Raw genomic sequence first — 25,056 nt, forward strand, 5'->3', positions numbered from 1 at the left:
AAACCTCTTGTACAGAGGGAACCAGCAGTCACTCGCACAGTAAAGAAATGGTCTGAGGAAACTGAAGAGGCTCTGAAGGACTGTTTTAATACAATGGTGTGGGAAGTGCTGTGTGATCATGAGGAGGAGGACATAGACAACCTCACACACCGCATAACGGACTATGTGAACTTCTGCGTGGAGAACACTGTACCCACCAAGACTGTATGGTGTTTCTCTAACAGCAAGCCGTGGATTAACCCTGACATAAAGGCTCTTCTGAAGGAGAAAAAGAGGGCCTTTAGATTAGGGGATAAGGAGGAGCTGAAAGCTGTGCAGAAGGAGCTGAGGAGGAAAATCCGGGAGGGGAAAGCTAGCTATAGGAGGAAGATGAAGGAACAGCTACAGCAGAATAATGTCAGCGGAGTCTGGAAAGGCCTTTAAGCAATCTCTGGCCACAAGAAGGCCGACTCTCAAGCAGTATGGGACCAAAAGTGGGTGAACGATCTCAATCTGTTTTTCAACAGGTTTCATCACTCACCTGCCCCTCCCACTACACACACATCTCTGCTGAAACCCCCCTGTCTGGCACTTCCAGCATGCTGCTCTACCCCCTCTCTCACACCCACCCCCAGCCCAACAACTTTCAGCTCACACCCACCCCCCACTGGTTCTTCTGCTGGTTATCGTAACACCCCGTTCACACATTTCAACACTCAGCACCCCCCTGCTCCAGTCTGACCTTCACAATGGCCCAGGTGAGAAATGAGCTCAGGAAGATCAAGGTGAGGAAGGCTACAGGGCCGGATGGTATCAGTGCCAGGCTCGTCAAGTCCTGCGCAGATCAGCTGTGTGGGATAGTGAAGCACATTTTCAACACAAGCCTGAAGCTGGGGAGAGTACAACTGTGGAAAACATTGTGTGTGGTGCCATTGCCAAAAACACAGCACCCAAAGGACCTCAGCAGCTACAGGCCGGTGGCACTGACGTCACACCTGATGAAGACACTGAAGAGGCTAGTCCTAGGCAGCCCCGTTCCTCTTCACCCTGTACACTGCAGACTTCATGTACAACTCACCAAACTGCCACCTAAAGAAGTTCTCTGATGACTCAGCGATCGTCTGCCGCATCAAAAATGAGGACGACAGAGAGTACAGAGAACTGATTCAGGACTTTGTGGACTGGTGTCTGCGGAATCACCTACAGATCAATGCAGGGAAGACCAAAGAACTGGTGGTGGATTTCTGCAGGCAGACACATCCCCCTCCAGCAGTGAACATCCAGGGAACGGACATTGAAAGAGTGAACTCTTAGAAGTACCTGGGTGTGCACCTTAACTGTAAACTGGACTGGCCAGACAACACAGCTGCATTTTACAGGAAAGGACAGAGCAGACATTACCTGCTCAGGAGACTGAGGTCATTTGGAGTGCAGGGGCCACTCCTGAGGACCTTTTTCGACACAGTGGTGGCATCAGCCATCCTCTATGAAGTGCAGACAGGAAGAAACTGGACAAACTGATCACGAGGGCTGGCTCGGTCCTAGTGACTCCTCTAGACCCAGTGCAGGCGGTGGGAGAAAGGAGGATGCTGAACAAGCTAGCATCCATGCTGGAGAACTCCTCCCACCCCATGCATGAGACTCTGGCAGCACTGGGCAGTTCCTTCAGTGACCAGCTCCTTCACCCCAAGTGTGTGAAGGAGTGGTATCGCAGGTCCTTCCTTCCTGCCTGAGACTGTACAACCAGCACTGCTCCCAGTAGACCACACACATACAATATACACTTACATTCAGAATGCATACATTCTTCATTGTGCAATATGCTACGTGCAATACAGATTCCTATGCAACTATTATTTTATTTTATTATTATCCTTATTTTCCTGTAAATAGTCTAGAGATTTAGCTTTAATTTTTATTATTTATAATGTTGATAAGGTTTATACAGTATTATACAATATTACTGAGTGCCTTACTCCTGTTACTCTGCTGCTGCTGTAATACTGTGAATTTCCCCGATGTGGGACTAATAAAGGATTATCTTATCTTATCTTATTCTTTTGATTGAGTCCTAGTGTGGTGAGATCTTTTAGCCAACTTCACATTACTGGAAAAGTTCTGTTGACGAGCTGTTTAGATTCAGCAGCGCTGGCAGTGACCGTAATCAGGCCTGACTGTGTCATTTAATTGATCCCAACTACCAACAACATTTGCTGAATTGGTTGATGAACTGACCCACAAGCCTCACTGGCTCTGCTAAACAGGTCTGGAAGAACAGCGAAGGAGTCATAAAACACAATTATTATACATGCCGACCAAAACAGAACCAAACCTGAGATTCAGTACAGTCTGAAGGTGCTTCTCTGTTTTATCAGCTGGAGATTTTGGCTCTGAAAGGAACCATCATTCTGTTGAAACATTTTCCAGACTGGAAATGAAAATGAGATATATGTAGATTATTAAAAAAGAATGACAATTTATGTCGAGCATCTATATAGTACCATGAGCATTCAAAGAACCGTTTGCATGATGAAATGGCACTCTGTATGATGAAACTGCTCTTCAAATTGATGGAGAATGTCTTGTTTACTGTTGTATATAGAACATTTTAAAAAAGCACCAAGAAGGGTTCTTCTATTGTTGCAATGTTAAACTTGTAACCATAGAAGAACCCTTTTAGTGCCATATAGAACCATATACAACACATTTTCCATCAATCTGAAGAAGTGTTTTACCATGTAAATGGCTGTGAGTGTTCATGGTTCTCAGTGAGCTCAGTGAGTGACCGAAGGAGCTGAACTCTGCCGAAAACTCGGACAGTCCAAAAAAAGCAGCTTGTGAAAAGTTAATGGAGCTTCTTATGTGGGTCATATTAACGTGTTTAATACATATTCACTGCTCTCGGTCTCTCTCTCTCTCTCTCTCTCTCTCTGTCACTCTGTCTCCCTCTCTCTCTGTATCCCCCTCTCCATCTCTCTGTCTCCATCTTGCTGTCTCCCTCCCTTTGCATGTCTCTCCCTCTCCCTGTCTCTCTTTCTCCATGTCTGTCTCCCTGTCACTCCCTCTCTGTTTCCCTCTCCCTCCCTGTCTCCCTCCCTGTCTCTGCCTCTCTCCATCTCCCTCCCTCTGTATCTGTTTCTCCCTCTCTGTCTCCCTCCCTGTCTCCCTCTCCCTGTCTTTCTCCCTCCCTGTCCCCCCATCTCCATCTCTCTGTCTCCACCTCTCTCCCTCTCTCTTTCTCTCCCTGGCACTCCCTCTCTGTTTCCCTCTCCCTCCCTGTCCCCCCATCTCCATCTCTCTGTCTCCACCTCTCTCTGTCTCCGCCTCTCTCCCTCTCTCTTTCTCTCCCTGGCACTCCCTCTCTGTTTCCCTCTCCATCGCTCTGTCTCCGCCTCTCTCCCGCTCTGTCTCCCTCCCTCTGTATCTGTCTCTGCCTCCCTCTGTATCTCCCTCCCTGTCTCCCTCTGTCACTCCCTCTCTCCATCTCCCTCGCTCTGTATCTGTCTCCCTCTCCCTGTTTGTCTCCCTCCCTGTCTCCCTCTGTCACTCCCTCTCTCCGTCTCCCTCTCCCTGTCTGTCTCCCTCCCTGTCTCCCCCCTCCATCTCTCTGTCTCCCCCTCTCTCCCTATGTCTCCCCCTCTCTCCCTCTCTCTGTCTCCCCCTCTCAATCTCTGTCTCCGCCTCTCTCCCTCTCTCTTTCTCCCCCTCTCTCTTTTTCCCTCTCTCTGTCTCCACCTCTCTCCGTCTCCCTCCCTCTGTATCTGTCTCTGCCTCCCTCTCTATCTCCCTCCGTCTCCTTCTGTCACTCCCTCTCTCTGTCTCCCTCTCCCTGTCTGTCTCCCTCCCTGTCTCCCCCCTGCAACTCTCTGTCTCCCCCTCTCTCCCTCCCTGTCTACCCCTCTCTCCCTCTCTCTGTTTCCCCCTCTCTCTCCCTCCCTGTCTCCCTCTGTCACTCCCTCTTTCCATCCCCCTCCCTGTCTCCCCTTCTCCATTTCTACCCCTCTCTCTCTGTCTCCCCCTCTCTCTCCCTCCCTGTCTCCCTCTGTCACTCCCTCTTTCCATCTCCCTCCCTGTCTCCCCCTCTCCATCTCTGTCTCCATCTATCTCCCTGTCTCTGTCTCCCCCCTGTCCGTCTCTCTGTCTCCGCCTCTCTCTGTCTCCCCCTCTCTCTTTTTCCGTCTCTCTGTCTCCGCCTCTCTCTGACTCTCTCTCTACATCTGCCTCTCTCTGTCTCCCCCTCTCTCTCTCCCTGTCTCTCTGTCTCCCTCTCTGTCTTTCTGTCTCCGCCTCTCTCCCTCTCTCTGTCTCCCCCCTATCTCTGTCTCTCTCTACATCTGCCTCTCTCTGTCTCCCTCTCTGTCTCCATCTCTTTATATCTGTCTCTATCTCCCCCTCTCTCCCTCCCTGTCTCTCTGTCTCCGCCTCTCTCCCTCTCTGTCTCCCTCCCTGTCTCTCTGTCTCCCTCTCTTATTTTGTGCCTCTCTCTCTTTCTCCCTCTCTCTGTCTCCGCCTCTCTCTGTCTCTCTCTCTGTCTGTCTCTCTCTCTCTTTCTCCCTCTCTCTGTCTCCGCCCCTCTCTGTATCTCTCTGTCTGGCTCTCTCTGTATTGGTCTCTGTCTCCCCCTCTCTCTCTCTGTCTCCCTCCCCATCTCTCTGTCTCCGCCTCTCTCCCTCTCTCTGTGTCCACCTCTCTCCCTCTCTGTCTCTGTCTCCACCTCTCTCCCTCTCTCTGTCTCTGTCTCCACCTCTCTCTGTCTCCCTCCCCCTGTATCTGTCTCTGTCTCCCCCTCTCTCTCCCTGTCTCTCTGTGTCCCTCTCCATCTCTATCCCTCTCTGTCTCGCTCTGTCGTGCCCTCTGTCTGTCTCCCTCTCCCTCTCTATTCCTCCCTGTCTCCTTCTGTTGCTCCCTCTGTTGCTTCTTCTCTCTGTCTCCCTCTCCCTCTCTGTCTCAATCTGTTGCTCCCTCTCTCTGTCTCCCTCTCCCTGTCGCTCCCTCTCTCTGTCTCCCTCTCTGTCTCCCTGTCGCTCCCTCTCTCTGTCTCCCTCTCTATACCTCCCTGTCTCCATCCCTGTCTCCCTCTGTCGCTCCCTCTCTCTGTCTCCCTCTCCCTCTCTATCCCTCCCCCTGTCTCCCACCCTGTCTCCCTCTGTTGCTTCTTCTCTCTGTCTCCCTCTCCCTCTGTCACTCCCTTTCTCTCTCTATCCCTCTCTGTCTTCCTCTCCCTCTCTATCCCTCTCTCTGTCTCCCTCTCTGTCTCCCTCTCGCTCCCTCTCTCTGTCTCCCTCTCTATACCTCCCTGTCTCCATCCCTGTCTCCCTCTGTCGCTCCCTCTCTCTGTCTCCCTCTCCCTCTCTATCCCTCCCCCTGTCTCCCACCCTGTCTCCCTCTGTTGCTTCTTCTCTCTGTCTCCCTCTCCCTCTGTCACTCCCTTTCTCTCTCTATCCCTCTCTGTCTTCCTCTGTCGCTCCCTCTGTCTGTCTTCCTCTCCCTCTCTGTCTCCCTCCCTGTCTCTCTGTCTCCACCTTTCACCCTCTCTCTGTCTCCCTCTCTCTCTTTCTCCCTCTCTCTGTCTCCGCCTCTCTCTGTCTGTCTCTCTCTCTCTTTCTCCCTCTCTCTGTCTCCGCCTCTCTGTCTCTCTCTCTGTCTGTCTCTCTCTTTCTTTCTCCCTCTCTCTGTCTCTGCCTCTCTCTGTCTGTCTCTCTCTGTCTCCCTCTCTCTGTATTGGTCTCTGTCTCCCCCTCTCTCTCTCCCTCTCTGTCTCCCTCCCCATCTCTCTGTCTTCGCCTCTCTCCCTCTCTCTGTCTCCACCTCTCTCCCTCTCTCTGTCTCCACCTCTCTCCCTCTCTCTGTCTCCACCTCTCTCTGTCTCCCTCCCTCTGTATCTCTCTCTATCCCTCCCCGTCTCCCTCCTTGTCTCCCTCTGTCGCTCCCTCTTTGTCTCCCTCTCCCTCTGACGCTCCCTCACTCACTCTCCCTCTCCCTCTCTATCCCTCCCTGTCTCCCTCTGTTGCTTCCTCTCTGTCTCCCTCTCCCTCTGTCGCTCCCTCTCTCTGTCTCCCTCTCCCTCTCTATCCCTCCCTGTCTCCATCACTGTCTCCCTCCCTGTCTCCCTCTGTCGCTCCCTCTCTCTGTCTCCCTCTCTATCCCTCCCCCTGTCTCCCTCCTTGTCTCCCTCTCCCTCTGACGCTCCCTCACTCTGTCTCCCTCTCTCTCTTTCCCTCCCTGTGTCCCTCTGTTGCTCCCTCTCTCTGTCTCCCTCTCCCTCTCTATCCCTCCCTGTCTCCCTCCCTGTCTTTGTTGCTCCCTCTCTGTCTCCCTCTCCCTCTGTCACTCCCTCACTCTCCCTCCCTCTCCCTCTCTATCCCTCCCTGTCTCCCTCTGTTGCTTCCTCTCTCGGTTTCCCTCTCCCTCTGACGCTCCTTCACTCTGTCTCCCTCTCTCTCTCTTTCCCTGCCTGTGTCCCTCTGTTGCTCCCTCTCTCTGTCTCCCGCTCCCTCTCTGTCTCCCTCCCTGTCTCTCTCTGTCACTCCTTTTCTCTGTCTCCCTCTCCGTCTCAATCTGTCACTCCCTCTCTCTGTCTCGCTCTGTCGCTCCCTCTCTCTGTCTCCCTCTCTATCCCTCCCTGTCTCCCTCCCTCTCCCTCTGTCGCTCCCTCTGTCTTCCTCTCCCTCTCTATCCCTCCCTGTCTCCCTCCCTGTCTCTCTCTCCCTCTGTCGCTCCCTGTCTCTGTTGCCCTGTCCCTCTGTCATTCCCTCACTCTGTCTCCCTGTCTCTCTCTGTCCCTCCCTGTCTCCCTCTGTCGCTCCCTCTCTCTGTCTCCCTCTCCCTCTCTATCCCTTGCCGTCTCCCTCCCTGTCTCCCTCCCTCTCTCTGTCTCCCTTTCCCTCTCTCCCTCTCTGTCTCCCTCCCTGTCTCTCTGTCTCCATTTCCCTCCCTCTCTCTCTCCCTCTTTTTCTTTCTCTCTCTCTCTCTCCCTCCCCCTCTCTGTCTGTCTCTGAGTCTCTCTCCCTCTGTCTCTCTCTCCCTTCCTCTCTCTCGGCCTCTGTCTCTCTCTCTCTCCCCCTCTCTCTCTGTCTGTCTCTTCCTCTGTCTCTTCCTCTGTCTCCCTCAACTCCCTCTCTATTCCTCCGTTTCCCCCTCTCCATCTCTGCCTGTCTCCCTCTCTCTGTCTCCCTCTCTCTATCTGTCTCCCTCTCTCTGTCTCCCCCCCTCTCTGTCTGTCTCTGTGTCTTTCCCCCTCTGTATCTCTCAGCCTCTGTCTCGTCCTCTCTCTCCCTCCCCCTCCCTCTCTGTCTCCGTGTCTCTCCCCCTCTCTATCTCTCTGTATCTCTCTTTATGTTTCCCTCCCTCTGTCTCTCTCTTCCTTTGTCTCTTGCTGTCTCCCTCCCCCTCCCTCTCTATCTGCCTCTCTGTCTCCCTCCCTCTGTATCTGTCCCTGTCTCCCCCTCTCTCTGTCCCTGTCTCTCTGTCTCTCTCTCTCTCCCTCCCTCACCACCTCACTTTCTGTCTCTGTCTCTCTCCCCCACTCAGCCTTTGTCTCTCTCTCCTCTCTTCCTCTGTCTCCCTCCCCCTCCCCCTCCCTCTCTCTCTCCCTCCCTCTCTCTGTCTCTTTCTCTCTCTCCCTCCCCCCCTCTGTGTCTGTCTCTGTGTCTCTCCCCCTCTCTATCCCTCGGCCTCTGTCTCTTCCTCTCTCTCCCTCCCCCTCCGTCTCCGTCTCCCTCCCTCTGTCTCTTTCTCTCTCTCTCCCTCCCCTTACTTTCTGTCTTTCTCTTCCTCTGTCTCTTCCTCTGTCTCCCTCCCCCTCCCTCTCTGTCTGTCTGTCTCTCTGTGTCTGTGTCTCTGTAGCTCTCTCTCTGTGTCCGTCTCTGTAGCTCTCTCTTTCTCTCTTTGCATCTCCTTCTCTTTCTCTCTGTGTGTGTCTGTCTGTCTGTCTGTCTGTATTGATTTTAAGTACTATAAGTGTATGTCTGACCTAGAGACGTTTAAGGTGGTGTGGTCTTGCAGGGGGGCAATGTGCTCAGTTTTAGATGATGAACTTTGCTTTGCACCAGATTTTATTTAACACAGAATGGATTGTACTTTTTTGTATTTATTTCTTATCTCTCTCTGTATATCTGTCTCTGTATATCTCCCTCTCTGTATCTCTCTTCCTCAGTTGATCGCAGCTATAGTGTTCCTGAGTGTGGGGAGCCTGACCAGCTTCCTGTGTCTGGTGGTGGACGGAGTCTTCATCCTGTTAAACATTGTGAGATCAACACACACACTTCACATCAGACTCATCACTTAGAAGAAATAATCCCAGGTTATATTAATCTTGTGCCCTGGCATTTATTAATCTGGCTATAAAACTAAACTGTTAAACAGCATAAACATCTGATAATGGCAAACATTCCAGATCAAATCACTCCTCCTCTACATTTTGGAGTGGCTGTTGAGTTCTTGATTTTGTAGAATTTCTGTAAGTGTTTTTTAGTGTTTCTGTTAAGGTTTTGCAAAATTTCTCTAGATGTTTCATTGAGTTCTTGTAGTGTTTTGTTTATCCAGCTCCTATTGAGTTCCACTGAGTTGAATAAGGGTTCTGGTCAATTTCTATAGAGCTTCAGTGGAGTTTTATTTAAGGTTTTACTGAGGTTCTGTAGCATTTCTGTACAGGTTCTGATGTAATCCATACAGTTTTTTTGTAGAGTTCCTGTAAAAGTCCAATAGAGTTTCTGTAGAGGATTTTTTGAGATTCTGTAGACGTTCTATAGAGGTTTTTGAGGTTCTCTAAAGATCTGTGGAGGTTGTATAGAGTCTGCGCAGAGCAGTGGGTCAGCAGCCTCGGTCCTTCCTGCAGAACTCGGCTCCAGTCCAAATCATACTTGATCCAGCCAATTCTATGGACTTATGATCTGAATGTGTTGGACCAGGATGGGCAGGAAACTCTTCAGGAAGGCAGATCTCAGGGTTGGTGACCACACTGAAGAGGCTCTGAGAAGGTACTGCAGAGGGGTTATCCTCGGTGCTCCAAACATGCACACACGGTGGATCTGCTGAAAAATCAGAAGCCATATTAACGCTCCACAGCAGTGGCTGACCGATGTGCAGGCGTGGGACACTCCCCACTGAAATGGCTAATCAGAAGTTAACCTTCTGAACTGTGTGGTCACTTCGCTGTGGTTCACAACTGGGTGTCTTTTCTCTGGGGGATTTTTATATTTGCACAGCAGCAGGGCTGCAGAGTCTGTGAGGAGAAGATGATTCACATAAAAGTCTGAACCGTAAATCTGTGGGACAACTCTGATGATTTAATCTGGCGAAGCTCCTGAGTTTAAGCTGCTCTGAGGTTTGTTTTGGGCTGTTTGTGACCCCGTCTGTCTCCCTCTCTCCTCTCTGTAGGACATGCGTCCAATGAAGGCTGGGAGATGTCAGTTCTACACCAGCGGGAACAGCTACATGTACGAGAACTACTACGCCTCGGTAAATCGCCTTTTAATGGACACGTTCTGCTTTTTTTAACAATCTGGGGTCGACGGACATGCCAACACATCAATTAGACGTTTCTCAGTGTTTCTGTTAATGTGATCGCGATGATCCAGCTCAGAATTCTAGCTCAAACACTTCCTGAATCTGTAGAGCCGCCTTTCCATTAAACCTCATCACAAGGTTATGTGGAGTAATGAGGCTGTTGAGGACACAACAGAGTCAGAACACAGTCAGTCTCAGGTCTCAAACAATCAGGACTATATTAATTACAGTTTCATCGACAAATTTACAATGACAATGACAACTATAACTTTTACTGCACCCAATTACAAATCCAAGCCCCAGTTTTCCTTTGTGTGTCCTGATGACAGCCTGAATAATAAAGTGTTAATAAAGGCTTTCTATATTTATCCAAACGTGGAGGGACTGGATTCTTTCTGCTCTGGGATTTGTCATTTATAACTTTCTTTCTTTATGCTTGAATTTGTTGTCACAAAGATTAAGCATCAACTCATACGTGGTCACTTTGTTTCCATGTTGGGGAGCATGTAAAAATTACCTTGTGAGAATTAGTTATTTTGTTGTTGTTATTAAACCTAAACTTCTGAGTATCAAAATAAATAAAGGAAGGACAGGCTTTTTAAGCCAGTGATCATGACCGGGCGGCGTCTGTGTTTGTTAATAACGTATCATTAATGAATGTATCTGTGTCTATGTGCTGTTGTAGGTTCCGTGTCAGGGCCTGACCGAGTCCTGCAGCCTGAAGGTTCGCAGTGGAACCTGCTACTGCTGTGACCTGTATGACTGCGCAAAGTGAGTCACACTGATGCAGCATTGCATGACTACTGCAATAACACTGCAAACAGACCTGATCACTATATCAAAAATTGCTGGATCACTCCAGGATCAACTGGACCACCCTAGTGAACTGACTCATAATCAGAGCCTCATTTTAACTGATCTTAGACTTCCTTTTGCTCTGATGACTCTAATAAACCTTATGTTTATTTTATTAAAACTGACAACTGAACATACTAAACCAATCATGACTCTAGCAAACTCTACCACATGTATCATGTATCAGGAGTGACTGTGTCAGACGTGACTGTTGGTGAAAATTTTTTCATTTTGAGCTCAGAATCTCAGCAGGTCATGATCAGCATACAGCTTTGAACAGCTGTTCACATAGAAAATAATCATATTTTAAGTTAAAACACTAAAAAGTGCTGAACTGCCAAAAATATGGCAATTTTTAATGTTCCTCACTGACTTTCAGACTTTGGGACACATCTACTTCAAAACAATGGGATCTAACTGCTCACCATGTGCCCACAAGGGGCAGGGATACAGCCTCATGTCCTGCTCTGAAATGCAGGGGCGTGACTAAAATAAGGCTCCACCCACAGACAAAAACTGTGCTTTTCTATTTTTTAAATAAAACGTATTAAATCTATACCTTTCACCTTCACTGTAAAATAAATCAGAAAGATATGTAAAAAGCAATGATTAGGAAAAAAGTAAAAACTCAATATTTTCAAAAATATCTGAGATGCCATAAATGCATTGTATTGATGAAAAACACAAAATTCATCAAAATTGATTTAGGTGCTCATCATCTTCACTCAGCCATCTGTAAAAGGCTAATATTGTGATAATGATTAATATTTCATAGTGAGCAGGCCTAATAAAGCGAGTATCAAACAACCAAAACACTCTGATGTCACAGCTTGTTCTGTTCTGATTCATTATTTAATTCATTCAATCATGATTCAATCATTTAATTATTATTGTTTACCATGTTGCAGTGGGGGATACCTGAATAATTACTATGAGTTTGTGGGGGTGCAGAGCTGTGAGGACATCCTGAGTCTGTACGTTCTGATCTGGATCCTGACTCTCCTAAACCTGCTGGCCTTCATCCTCGCAATACTGACCACTGCTGTACTGGGCAGCATCAAAGACATGGTGAGAACCTCAGAACTCAGTTTATACCACAATACTTACATTAAGAGTCAGTTATACATTCAGCCTAACGAGAAACCATAGAACAGACTCTGTTTATAATCACAATACCTACATTTAGAGCTGGTTATTCATGCAGCATAACAAGAAACCGTAGAACACATAAGTAGTAACAACTATGTATTAGTTCTTATGCAGCTACTGTTGCTCTAAGACACAGATCTCTGTCCAAACTGCATAATAGTTTATAAAAACAATCAAATAAGTAAAATATTGCAGTACTGTAAACATTAGGCGGGAACAAATAGGCAGACTGTACTGTTAACTGTGCTTCTGTACAGAATCTGTTGGGTTAATGTGGCCTAGGAGTTCACTGCTGATCTTACTCCATAAAACAGTGTAAAACCTAACATTTTAATCTTCATGACGTCAGCCGAGTCAAAACTCAGGAGGCAGATAAGCTCCGTACTGACCACGTCAGGACAAAGGGTAAACATTCAGCACTACAGATTGATCTCCTGCTGGAACCCGGGAGCTGGTCAGCGCTGTACTGTCTGTTCAGACTGGATGCAGCTGAGAGTACAGACGTCAGATTGAGAACAGTTCCCCTGCAGAGAGACAGAACCGTCTCCTGTTTCATACTCAGCCATGAGAGCTGCTCAGCACAGTGTCCAGCCAAAAACACCTTCCAGCCTCCTCACTCCTCTCTCCACAGAGCAGAGATGGAGGGATGGAGGAGGATCTGGAAGGTTCCTGTCGAACCTCTGGAGACGCTCAGTTTACAAAACTGCTTTCAACACAGAGGATCATGTTTTCTTCTGTTCTAAATAACCTGATATTGACCTTGTTATCCACATCATATTAAGTTCAGCCCGTTTCTCATGTTCGTCTCCTTTAACTGATTAAACTCTAGTGATAAAACAATCACATCACCATGGCAATGCTTAGTATTGATCTGCTCCATCAGAGGACCAGTAAAAGGCCACTAACGAATGAAGTAGATCCCTGTTTGTGTGTTTAATTGATCAAATTGGTGGTTTTTGGTTCGTTAGATTGTTGTTATTTAAGAGTTGATCCAGCAGCGTCAGTCAGGTCTCATTACAGGAGCTCAATATCACACAAAGTCTGTGACGGTATTCAAACATTTTTTATACCAACAAAGTTTGAAAGTTACAACAATTAAGATGTAGAAGAAATATTGTAAATTCTGTATTGAATTTGTGGGAACGAGATCTTAATGCATGGCCATGGCTTAGTAAGGCGTGGGAACGAGATAATTAAGCCGTGGCCATGACTTAAAAAGGTGTGGGAATGAGATAAGCCTTACTGAGCTGTGATCAAGACTTAATTATCTCATTTCCATGCCTAAGTCATGGCCACAATTTCATTTTCGTGTTCCAAAACCTTACTAAGTGGTGGCCATGCGTTATTGGAGGACAGTGAGCAGTACGTTATTTGGAATATAAACCAATCAGATAAAATGCACAATATAAAACAAATAAGACAAACATTACGCCATTGAATTAGGGAGTAAATTCTCGAGGACAGTCGTGTAAAGTGTCCTGGGTTTCTAAACGTTTCTGCTTCGTTGTTTGGATCTCAGTTGTGATACATTCCATTCATTATAGTTTAAGTTCAGATTTCCAAAATTTCATTTCAGGCGTCTGTGGCATTTGGACGCTGTGTGGTCTGAGTGGTCAGAGTGGTCCGTGTGGTCTGTGTGTGCAGCAGGACTTTTAATTGCTTGCGCTGATTTTAAGACATGAGACCAAAACAGCCAACAAAGAAAACATGATCATTTGCATTAAAAACCTTTCATAATTTACTTTTATGGGATTTTTTTATGTAGAAACTTTCCAGGCAATCAGAACTTGCAGGCTGTGCTGTTCGTTCAGTCTGAACTCCTCACGCTGGACGACTCTAACTCGGTCTGACCGAGACCGACGGACAGTTCAGCTATGAGCTATAGATCAAACTGTAGCACGTGCAGGGAATGTCTCTGAGCTTTTTGTTTGAATGAAAAGAAAAGGCTCTTCCCTCTTATAAAACTGCCCCCTCCTCATCATCTGCTTCAGATTAAAGTTATTAGATTATCTGAGGCATATGTTATTGATATTTTAATTCTTCTTCTAAACTTTCCTCTAGTAAGACCAGAGTTCTGTCATGGAGCGCCGGGATCAGCAATCCAGCTCCACTCACCTCCATCCCCGCCGCGGTGAGCTGGATTTATCGGCTTGCTCTGCTAATCCAGGTTTTGAAGCTCAGGCTGTGACTGGTGTGTAATGAATGGCAGTGTAGTTTGAGTTTCAGCAGGTTTCACTGTGTTTTCTGCTGAAAGATCCGTCGGTTAAAAGGATCTGTAGGGGACAAAGGAGTTGTTTTACAGCATTCTGAGGTCTGAAGGTACAGATGGTACTTTATTTGATGTTCGTTATGATGCTGCGAATATTAAACAGGCCATCCCATAGCACCACGTTGCAGCAAAATGGCAGGTTGAGGATCATTTTTACACTCTGCTACGGAGCCCCGCTGGTGTCATCCTGTATAAATAAAAATAAGGCGTAGCCACGACTTAGTAAGGTGTGGGAAGAAGATCATTAAGTCATGGCCACACATTAGAATCTCGTTCCCACACCTTATTTTTATTCATACAGGAGGTCATCAGCAGGGCTCTGTAATCTGCTCATATGAGCTGACTGAAATCCTCACACTCAGCATCAGTTCACTGCCTCTGCTCAGACGGACTGAGCTTGAGCTGAAAATATGAGCGGAGAAAAGCTGGGCTGAGTTTTTCTGTGACACTCTTAGGCACGACATGAAGCCTCTCGTGCTTTTATAAATGTAACACCCTGCCTAACTCTCTGTGAAATAAAGGCAGGGCCCTGGGTCCCATTGACTAGGGGTGACGAACAAGATATGTTACAATTTGTTTGATGTAAACGAAATGAAATGGACTTAGTAGGCTCTAATGAAATTCAACTCAAAACGCCACCGGATGTCTGCCTTTTCTCTCCCACCCCAATTTTAGTGCTTCATATAATATTCCTTAGTCTGAAGAACTATGACCACAACATATAAAATGGAGTAGTAAAAAGTGGTAGGAAAAATACTAAAAAAAAAAAAAAACTTAAAATTTTGTATTTAGTAGTGCTATAGCTGTATCTAAAACAAAAGCTAGATCAAATGAGAACACAGACAACCAAAACAATAAGTTTTATGTCGTAGCCAACTTTTACTGTGAGAATAGTATGAATTAGAAGAGCTGAATTTTCACAGTTTTAAAGAAAATGAAATATACTTCGGATGAATATTATTGTCCAAACCTGTTATATATGTATCCAAGGTACTAATTACCAACTATCTGAAACCCAAAATCAAATTCACAGCTCTGATCCAATACACATAACTAGTTACTCCATAAATGACAATATTACCTATCTGAACAGTGGGCCCACACACGCGCACTCACACTCACTCAGACATGTACGAAAACAAAACATTGCAGGCCTGGATCGTAGCTCGTGTGCGTTGAGGCTCAAAACATTTATAACCACTTCACTTACTTAATGTAAGCAACACAAAACTTTCTGGGGTGCAAGCACAGTACTCACGACCTCTAGCGAAAGTTCAGGATCTCTGGTGCAAGCAGGTGGGCGTAGGAACAGGTTGACAGCAGTTACGGCTGAGAGTGAGGTTCGTGCAAATGGTGAAATGTCCAGGAAGTTGCTTACAGCCCTCTCTTTAGCGGCTCCAGTTCCGTGTAGCTCATTGGGCTTTACAGTAATACTCTCTGTGTCCTTAGCCAATGTTCTTAAAAGTGTCACTGAGGTGGTCTAACTGTCCATCTACCACATTTTGGGACACCTTTGAAACCCGAACTAGCTGCGTTACTGCTTGGTTGAACTCGCTTAGCTTGCTCTCTCTCTCTTCCGCTCGCCACGCGGCTCCTAGTCCCGCCCACAAATCAGACTTTTTATTGACAGATGATAGAACCAATCACCTAGCACAACCACAAAAACATATATATATATATATATACACATCTCAAGAGAAATCAGTGAATTAAGGTGTGTGAGCGCATACAAACTACTGCACAAATTAAAATGAGCTTTTCTAGAATTTCCTATGGAACAAAATAAACAAATAAATTCAATAATTGGGAAATTTTACTGGGTTACATCCTGCCCTCATCAGACAGCCCTTTATGTCTTATCTCTAAGGGCAGTATTTAGATGACTAAAAATTGACATAAGTAATTATTTATCAGTATCTAGTAGATTAATGTTTTGGCTAATTTGAATAACCCTTCCTCTCTGTATAATTGTCAACATCTGGTTTGAGGATTTTCCAGGTTTATCATATGTCAGACGAATGATTGGCTTAGGCTCCCGCTTGGAAACACGGACCTGTTCAGTCCCGTCATCCCTTGCCAAACTGCTGGAGGTAGGGACGTCTCCCTCTTCCAGTACTATGTCCACCACATCATCCAGGTTTGGATGTTGGGAATTCACGGGTTCCACGGCTATCGAGGGGAATACTCTATCACATCCATCATTATTGCTGCCTTGGCTCTGGTGACCTTCACCATTGGATTCAATGGTTTCCTCATGAGGCAGTTGAGTCTTGGGGCTATCTGTAATAGTTCAGCATTGGCTTTGAATTTCATCAAAGATATCTTGATAACCTGAGGGGGTACTTTCATGAAACTCTAACCCATTGTGGTCTTGGTTGCTGTCAGTACCCTCGTCCTCCAAGGTCAAGTTATGATGTCCTGTCTTTTCCGGTTTGTGGACATTTTTAGCCCGCATGATAGGATTTCGGGGGTGATCTTCCATTGCTTCAGTTCTAGGCATCCGCACCAAATACCCTATTGGCAACAGATGATCACGATGAAGGGTGTTCACTACACCACTGCCATTCTCCGGCCTCACCCGGTAAACAGGAAGGTTAGGTAGCTGCCCAACAACAAAATAAGGTACAGATTTCCACCTGTCCTCAATTTTGTGCTTGCCAGTAAGGCCGACATTACGTATAAGAACTCGATCACCTTTTCACCCAGAGGCTGGTTTCGTACCCTCTGATCATAGTGATTTTTGTTTCACTGATGACTTTTGTTAGCGGCATCAGAGGCATCCGTGCTGGTAATCCATAATGAACAAAGAACTTTTCACACAGGACTTTAGCTACCGTGGTGGCTTTTAAGCCTGTGAATACCTTGTGAAATGATCCGTTACAATAAGGATGTTTGACATGCCTTTGCTATCAGGCTCCACAGTCAAAAAGTCAATACAAACCAGGTCTAGTGGGCCACAGCTGGTGATTTGCTTTAAAGGTGCTGCACGTTGAGGAGGGGTTTTCCTAGCAACACACCATCCACAAGTTTTTACATACTGCTCTATATGGGCATTCATCCTTGGCCAGTAGAACCTTTCCTTCACTAGTTCAGCAAGTCTTTCGACACCTAGGTGTCCAGCTTCATCATGTAGGGACTTCAACACCATCACTCGGTACACTTCAGGCAAGAGAAGCTGCTGAACTTCTTTTTCAGACAGTCTTTTAGTGAGCTAGAAATTTCAACTGATGAATAGGATAATGCTGTTCAGCCAAACTAAGTTTACGACTAGCAAAAGCTATCGGCTTCAGTCCTTCAGGATGCTCCTGATTTAGAACAGCTCCCAAACCACTCATACTAGCATCCACGTGCAAGATATATGACTTGGTTGGATCAGCAAATACTGGTGCATGGGTGAGACAGTAAATGATTTTATGAAAGGCTTCTGAATAGGCATTATTCCATCTGTCTCCAAAGGGGTCAGACTCTTTAAAATACATCTTCCCCTGGTCCTTTGAATGTTACTTGCCACATTTGCCGGGTGGGTAGCCTTTCATGAGCTCAGTCAAAGGCCTAACGATTGCAGAATACTTTTCTATAAACCTGCGGTAGTACCCACAGAACCCAAGAAAAGACCTCAATGCCTTAATGTCAGTGGGCTGTGGCCAGTTTTTTACAACTGCCACCTTTTCCAGGTCAGTAGCAATGCCGGCTGCAGAAATGATGTGACCAACATATTTAACTTGTGGCTGACTGAATTGGCATTTATTGATGGAAACCTTTACACCTACTTCCTCTAGCCTATCCAGTACCTTCAGGAGATGCTCTTCGTGTTCCTCAAGTGTTTTTCCAAAGACAATAATATCGTCAAGATTAACAATAACCTGAAGCAAATGCATGTCTCCGACTGCCTTTTCCATGATTCTTTGAAAGGTCGCCGGTGCCCCCGTGATCCCCTGTGGCATCCTTTGAAATTCATAGAATCCTAGTGGACTAATAAAGGCTGTCTTTTTATGATCTTCAGCTGCCATGGCAATCTGGTAATAGCCACTGCGAAGGTTCAAGACAGAAAACCATTTACTACCAGACAAGCAGTCAAGAGCATCATCAATTCGAGGCATCGTATATTGGTCAGGTATGGTGCGAGAATTTAATGTACGATAGTCAATGCACATCCTTACACGTCCATCTTTTTCACGTGCAATAACTATGGGGAATGCATATGGGCTGCGAGATTCCTTCTCTGCGAGAAGTTCTTGGATGTGTTGACGCACATCATCAACGTCCGCAGGTGCTATATGACGAGACCTTTCTCAAAAAGGTAGAGAATCGTTTAGCCGTATATGAGGCTCAACACCCTGAGCCAATCCTACATCCCATTCATGGAGCGAAAAGACATTTCTCTTTTCTGTCAGTTTATTTCTAAGTCTCTCTTTCCAGATTTCAGGGACAGGAGAATCTCCAAAGTCAAATAACTCAGGAGAAAGAGCTTGTGCACACTGGTCACTTCTCTGAGGTACCACCACAGTGTCGGTTGCATACAAATGAGCAATCACTGTACGAGCTGGTATGGTAGCACTCTTACATGATTCATTTTGTAGCAGCACAGTAAAATTATCGGCATCTAATTTACCTAACACACACTAACACACCTGCTGGGAGTGAGTGGGTCTCTGGTGCCTCAACTAGCAGAATGTCCTTCCGCATTGGTGACAGTTTCTCAATTTTGCATGCAGTAAGACATTCATGTTTAGGATCTGAAGTAAGTGAACCAGGTCCCATCCATTTCACTTCACCAAGTACTTCGTCTGTTGGGGTGTCCCGTTTTGTTTTCCCCCTGAGTACTTGTTGCCACGGTGCATATATTCTCTTGGAGTGAGCGGAAAGTGTCTTTTTACCCGGATGAGAGAGGGCAGCTATGTGTTGGAAGAGATAAGCATTGGTTCCAATATTTACAGGGACATTATCAGGGCTCTTTGGCTCTGGGCAGATCAGAGCAAGAACAGATATGGGGTCTTGAATGCCTGATAATTCTTGGGGGAACTGGAAATCCACTACCACATAACCTTTATACGGGTAACTGGCCTCGCTTAATCCCCATATAGCTAAACCAGAGATTGGTTGGACAGGAATGTGGGAGAGCTGTTTAAGTTTAAGATTAAGTGACCCTTATTAGTCCCACAATGGGGAAATTTCACCTCCGCATTTAACCCATCCATGAAGTGAAACACCACATTCATGCTAGTGAGCACACACACACTAGGGGGCAGTGAGCACACTTGCCTGGAGCAGTGGGCAGCCCAATCCGCAGCACCCGGGGAGCAGTTGGGGGTTAGGTGTCTTGCTCAAGGACACCTCAGTCATGTGCTGTCGGCTCTGGGGATCAAACCGGCGATCCTCCGGTCATGAGGCTGAATCCCTAACCTCCAGCCCATGACTGTTTAGAGTACCATTTCTCAAAAATTATCATCACCTCTGATCCACTATCCAGCAATGCTTTACAAAGGTGACCATCAATTTTGACTTCAGTAATGGAGGAGGGACCCACTAGTCCCTCAGGTAGACCTACTTTAATAGTTTCTACTGTACTTTTCTTGGCAAAGCAATTATTCTCCGACAGGTCTTTTGATGTTTCTTTCCCTTTCTCTTTTAGATAGCGGACAGTGCGCAACAATCTCTGTATTACCTTGGGGTGATTTTCAGGAACTCTGCAGCCTTTAGCCGTGTGACCATCTTCCCCACAGCAATAACAATAGTAGTCTTCCACATTCAAGGGGTTCCACATTCAAGTGTCTACCCGATCTTGGCATGGTGTTCACAGTCTCTCTAGTATGCTTTTGCTGCCACTTGAGGTCCGTCTTGGAATCGTTGTGATGCTTCATGGCCATTACCTTTAATTGAGACTGCAATTCAGTCACTTGTCATTTTAGGGACTGAGCTTCATCGTTTTCTACCTTAGCTATGTTACCTTTGCTGACACTGGTGTTACCAGCTTGGGTCAACGCTGCTGGTTTAGCCATAATCCCTACTAATTTGGATTTCAGTTCTTTGATCTCAGCTTTCAGATCATTCAATTCAGATTTTTCAGTTTTCCCATCTTGGTTGGCAGTGACTGTACGGACATAAGGTCGTCGCACAGGTAAGCAGAGTTTTTGCCTGGCAGCTTCAAACTCTTCTTCTTCACGGATTTTGTTAAGAAGAGCAAGGAATGACGGGGGATCAGCTTTTCTCTCTCGTAATCTAAGATTTAGCAACATATAGTCATACTCTGAGGAACCTCTAATGAGTTGTTCTAGTCTAGTATGATCTACAAGTCTAGCTGTGATACCTCCTTTCTGCACTACTTTCTTCAAAGATTGTTCTAATCATCTCAAAAACTCAGACAGCTGCTCTTGGGGTTGCTGTCGTAGTAGCCGAAAGGCAAAGTAAAGGTCTTCTCCCGATTCAGAAGTTCCAAAGGCACCTTCTAGGGCCTCAATATACTCCACAGCGCTAGCATCTGGATTATCCATTCGTACAGCTTGGAAGATTTCTAGAGCAGGACCGTTGAGACTTTCAATTATTCTCTTTTTCTTTTCTTTGTTTGTGCACTCACATTCTTCTGCCATGAGTTTAGCTTGCTCCACCCAATTTTCTAGACTCTCTTCCCCAGTTGGTGTTGGGCTGACTCCAGAGAAAATTCTGAGACGTCTATATGCATTGTTATCATTGGTAGGTGTTACTGTTTTTTCCAACAGGTCACCAACTGCTCTAATTATCGCTTCGGGGCTACCTTGTGGTACACTAAGCCCACACAAAGATGAGAAGACATCATCCGTGGTTTTTCCCTCATCTCTGAGCCAGTTTGACAATTTTTCAGTAAAAACTTCAGGTCTCTCTGTCTGGCTTCCTACAGTCACAATTCCCCACCTATTAGCCCCAGTTAAAGGCATGACTTCAGGAGGAACATGAGCAGAGTTCACATTTTCTCTGCACTCACATAGCACATTAAGTGAATCTTTTTGAGGATCAGACGCCCTAGTGCTTTGACAGTATGTAAACTTTCTTCAATTTCAGCTACCGGAACATCTTCTGGTACCCCAATCAGCATAAGTGCATGGGCTATGTCTAGTCCTTCTCCTCTGCACCAGTTTTGTAATTCAGCGGCCATGTTCAATGAAAGACTTTAAACTAAACTGAATGTATCAGGGGTTCTATAGGTGTATGCCCAAAATAATCACAACCTGTATACAGAGCTACTAAGACCGTTTGTATCAATAAATGAATTTAGAATCCCAGCGGTGCCTCCATTTTATGTAACACCCTGCCTAACTCTCTGTGAAATAAAGGCAGGGCCCTGGGTCCAATTGACTAGGGGTGACGAACAGGATATGTTACAGTTTGTTTGATGTAAACGAAATGAAATGGACTTAGTAGACTCTAATGAAATTCAACTCAAAACGCCACCGGATGTCTCCCTTTTCTCTCCCACCCCAATAAAGTTTTAGTGCTTCATATAATATTCCTTAGTCTGAAGAACTATATGACCACAACATATAAAATGGAGTAGTAAAGTGGTAGGAAAAATACTAAAAGGAGATTTTGTATTTAGTGGTGCTATAGCTGTATCTAAAACAAAAGCTAGATCAAATGAGAAGATAACCAAAACAATAAGTTTTATGTCATAGCCAACTTTTACTGTGAGAATAGTATGAATTAGAAGAGCTGAATTTTCACAGTTTTAAAGAAAATGAAATATACTTCGAATGAATATTATTGTCCAAACCTCAAAAGGTAGAATATTATATATGTATCCAAAATACTAATTACCAACTATATGAAACCCAAAATCAAATTCACAGCTCTGATCCAATACACATAACTAGTTACTCCATAAATTACAATATTACCTATCTGAACAGTGGGCCCACACACGTGCACTCACACTCACTCAGACGTACGAAAACAAAACTTGCAGGCTTGTGTAGCTTGTGTGCGTTGAGGCTCAAAACATTTATAACCACTTCACTTACTTAATGTAAGCAACACAAAACTTTCTGGGGTGCAAGCACAGTACTCACGACCTCTAGCGAAAGTTCAGGATCTCTGGTGCGAGGAGGTTGGCGTAGGAACAGGTCAACAGCAGTTAAGGCTGAGAGCGAGGTTCGTGCAAATGGTAAAATGTCCAGGCAGTTGCTTACAGCCCTCTCTTTAGCAGCTCCAGTTCCGTGTAGCTCATTGGGCTTTCCAGTAACACTCTCAGTTTCCTTAGCCAATGTTCTTAAAAGTGTCACAGAGGTGGTCTAACTGTCCGTCTACCACATTTTGGGACACTTTGAAACCCAAACTACCGCTTGGTTGAACTCGCTTAGCTCGCTCTCTCTCTCTTCTGCTCTCCACGTGGCTCCTAGTCCCGCCCACAAATCAGACTTTTTATTGACAGATGACAGAACCAATCACCTAGTACAACCACAAAAACATATATATACAAGAGAAATCAGTGAATTAAGGTGTGTGAGCGCATACCAACTACTGCACAAATTAAAATGAGCTTTTCTAGAATTTCCTATGGAACAAAATAAATAAATAAATTCAATAATTGGGAAATTCGACTGGGTTACATAAATATCATTTATATACAGTATAAACAATTTAGGACTTGGCCTTGAAGTAACCTTCAATAAATCAGATTTGACTTTATTTATTTGTACATATTAATATCTACCATGAAGGGAATGCTTTAGCCCTCCAAAACCCTCTAAATTAATCAGTTTCAGCATTTCAGCTCATAATTAAAGAAAAAAACGTTCATCTGAACAAAATGAAACATGGACTGGCTCAGTTAACCACATTAAGCTCGAACATAAAATTAAAGCTAAACATGATAATCATGCATGTGAAAAAGGTTTTACATCCTGAGTGTCACAGTATGCTTTCCTAAGCAAAGGAAAATTATTTCATCAAAAATTCAGTAAAGCAAGTGAGAATACCCTAAATGTAGTCTACGTCTCTAATACTTCTCATTATGAGATGTTTAAAGGAATTTTATAACAATATTTTACAAATTTCTAGACATTTCTAGAGAGAACACTAATTTAACTAGTTTATTATTAAATTAATGCAATGATGCACTGAAACCAGCAAATTCAGAACAATCCAAATATTTAGTGTTCACTACAGCAGAGACGTCCAATCTTACCTGCAAAGAGCCCGGCTTCAACAGGACATGGCAGAAACGGAACCAGTGGTGCGATGACTGCCGTGTTATGCAAGTGCTGTAGCTATGGCAGCTGAGAAGGACATTCTTGGTGTCCTTTCAGAAGAATTTTCAGCATTTGTACTGCCTTTTTTAATACAGTGGGGTTTATATATGTGGTTATATATATATATATATATGTGGTTGGGATGGTGTAGTGGTTAACACCTCTGCGTTCTACACTGTAGACTGGGGTTCAATCCCCACCTGGGCAAACACCCTACACTATACCAATAAGAGTCCTTGGGCAAGACTCCTAACACCGCCTTGGCCTGCCTGTGTAAAATGATCAAATTGCAAGTCGCTCTGGATAAGAGCGTAAGCCAAATGCCGTAAATGTAAATGTATATACACACTGCAGCTGATTGGGTAACGCCTCTGACATGCCCACCAAACCAGAGAAAAAAGGCCTCAAAGCTGCTGCTCACTCATCGATTAGTACCAATTAAATGAAATGTTCAACCTGGAAACCATAACAATGCAGTGGACAGTGCTTTGAGTTTGAACGTTGCTGTTAAAGACTGAGGCCGACTGAGTAAACAGGTGGAACTCCAGCATATTTGGAATGAAACCTGCAGCCGCACCAACCCTTGATGTTGATAATGATGATAAGACTGGATGTCCCTGAGTTACAGGACGAGAGAAAGAGTTTTAAAGCTCATCAGGGACAGCAGAAATGTCCAGCAACAGGACAGCAGAGTCTTAAACACAGGGACATGGCGATCCCCCCAAGACCAACCCTCAACCTCACCATTAGCAGCTCTCCGTCCACTGCAGGGGCTCCATAGAACTCAGCTCCAAAACTCCAAAAACACTCTGGTGTTCATTTCAGGCTTTTCATGTCTCCTCCATTCCCCTCATCAGCTCCTCATCCATCTCCACCTGGCCCACCTCATGTCCTGTTCCCCATTTCTCCTGCCACAAACCAAGTGCCAAGATAAAAGTCCTTCATTTATGAACATCATATTAGTATATAGGGTCTCATGAAGCAGGATTTCTATCGGAACCAGCTGATTTTAGGTTTTGGATTTTTTGGATCTTCTGTCTAAAAGTCAGAACAGCAGGAGAAACTCCTGAGGTCTACAGTATTGCAGTGTTTAGGACCATCCAGAACTCAGGAGTTCATCAGGGGTGGGCACTGAGAAATCCTACTGAATTAAAAGCACTGTTACTTTAGCGGTGATTCACTTTAGTGTGAGCAAACGTATCAATAAAGGAAGTTACTCAGGTTAAATAAGCAGTTTATTGAAAATCTGCTCAAGTAACTCTTGTACATCTGCAGTAATAATAACACTGGAATTACACGATTTGAAATAATATGTAAACATAAAATTAAAGCTTCTCATTATGAGATGTTTAAAGGAATTTTCTAAGAATATTTTACATATTTCTAGACATTTTCCTTGTTGAGTGACTTTGTAAAGCAAAATGGTCTCACGATATTGGTGGATATTTTTTGCTTGATTTTAAAAAATATGCTTGAAATAAACCAAATTATTGCCAATACAGTGAAATCATTTTGCTCCATAAAATGACTTAAAACAAGAAAACAAGTAGCTTCATTGGTTTCATCATTTCTGCAGTGTAAAATATTATGATTTAACTTTTTTTCAAAATGTTCAAAATTAGATAAACTCTTGAAGTCTTGGCATCCTGGACAATAAACACCTGTTATAGCAGTCCACTGTTACCATGATGATGGTACTTCTTGCTTATACTTATTGACAGAGGGCAAAATGACTTCACCCACTACATCTTTCCAGGTTCCTTGACTGAGTTACTGTGATAATTAATTATTTAGAATTCCCATCTTTGTAAATGTGACAGTGACTCCAGGTGTGGTTTATCTACCAGGATACTATACTCTATTTATACCCAGTCACTTCATGTGTCTTGAGTATCAGGATTATATCTGGATGAGGTGACATAAAAATGTGAGTGTAAACGCAGCCAAGGCGATTTAACAGAAAAAGTACAACCAAAACCCCTCCCAGTACAGCTGAAACTACTCCCAGTACAACTGAAACTCCTCCCAGTACAACAAAAACCCTTCCCAGTACATCCAAAACTCCTCCCAGTTCAA

General features: G+C 45.1%; 1 protein-coding gene across 2 annotated transcripts in view; it reads left to right on the forward strand.

Annotated features, from left to right (window-relative positions):
• Positions 1-25,056, forward strand: part of LOC108414026 (transmembrane protein 255B) — an 84,136-nt gene that overhangs the window by 43,157 nt on the left and 15,923 nt on the right. For both annotated transcript variants that reach the window (XM_037539761.1, XM_037539760.1), the window contains exons 4-7: positions 8,135-8,224; positions 9,358-9,438; positions 10,172-10,257; positions 11,250-11,409. In XM_037539761.1, the coding sequence (XP_037395658.1) occupies positions 8,135-8,224; positions 9,358-9,438; positions 10,172-10,257; positions 11,250-11,409 (417 nt within the window). The remainder of the gene's footprint in view (positions 1-8,134; positions 8,225-9,357; positions 9,439-10,171; positions 10,258-11,249; positions 11,410-25,056) is intronic.

The sequence above is a fragment of the Pygocentrus nattereri genome, chromosome 7 (genome assembly GCF_015220715.1).
Source record: "Pygocentrus nattereri isolate fPygNat1 chromosome 7, fPygNat1.pri, whole genome shotgun sequence".
NCBI classification, from domain to species: Eukaryota; Metazoa; Chordata; class Actinopteri; order Characiformes; family Serrasalmidae; genus Pygocentrus; species Pygocentrus nattereri.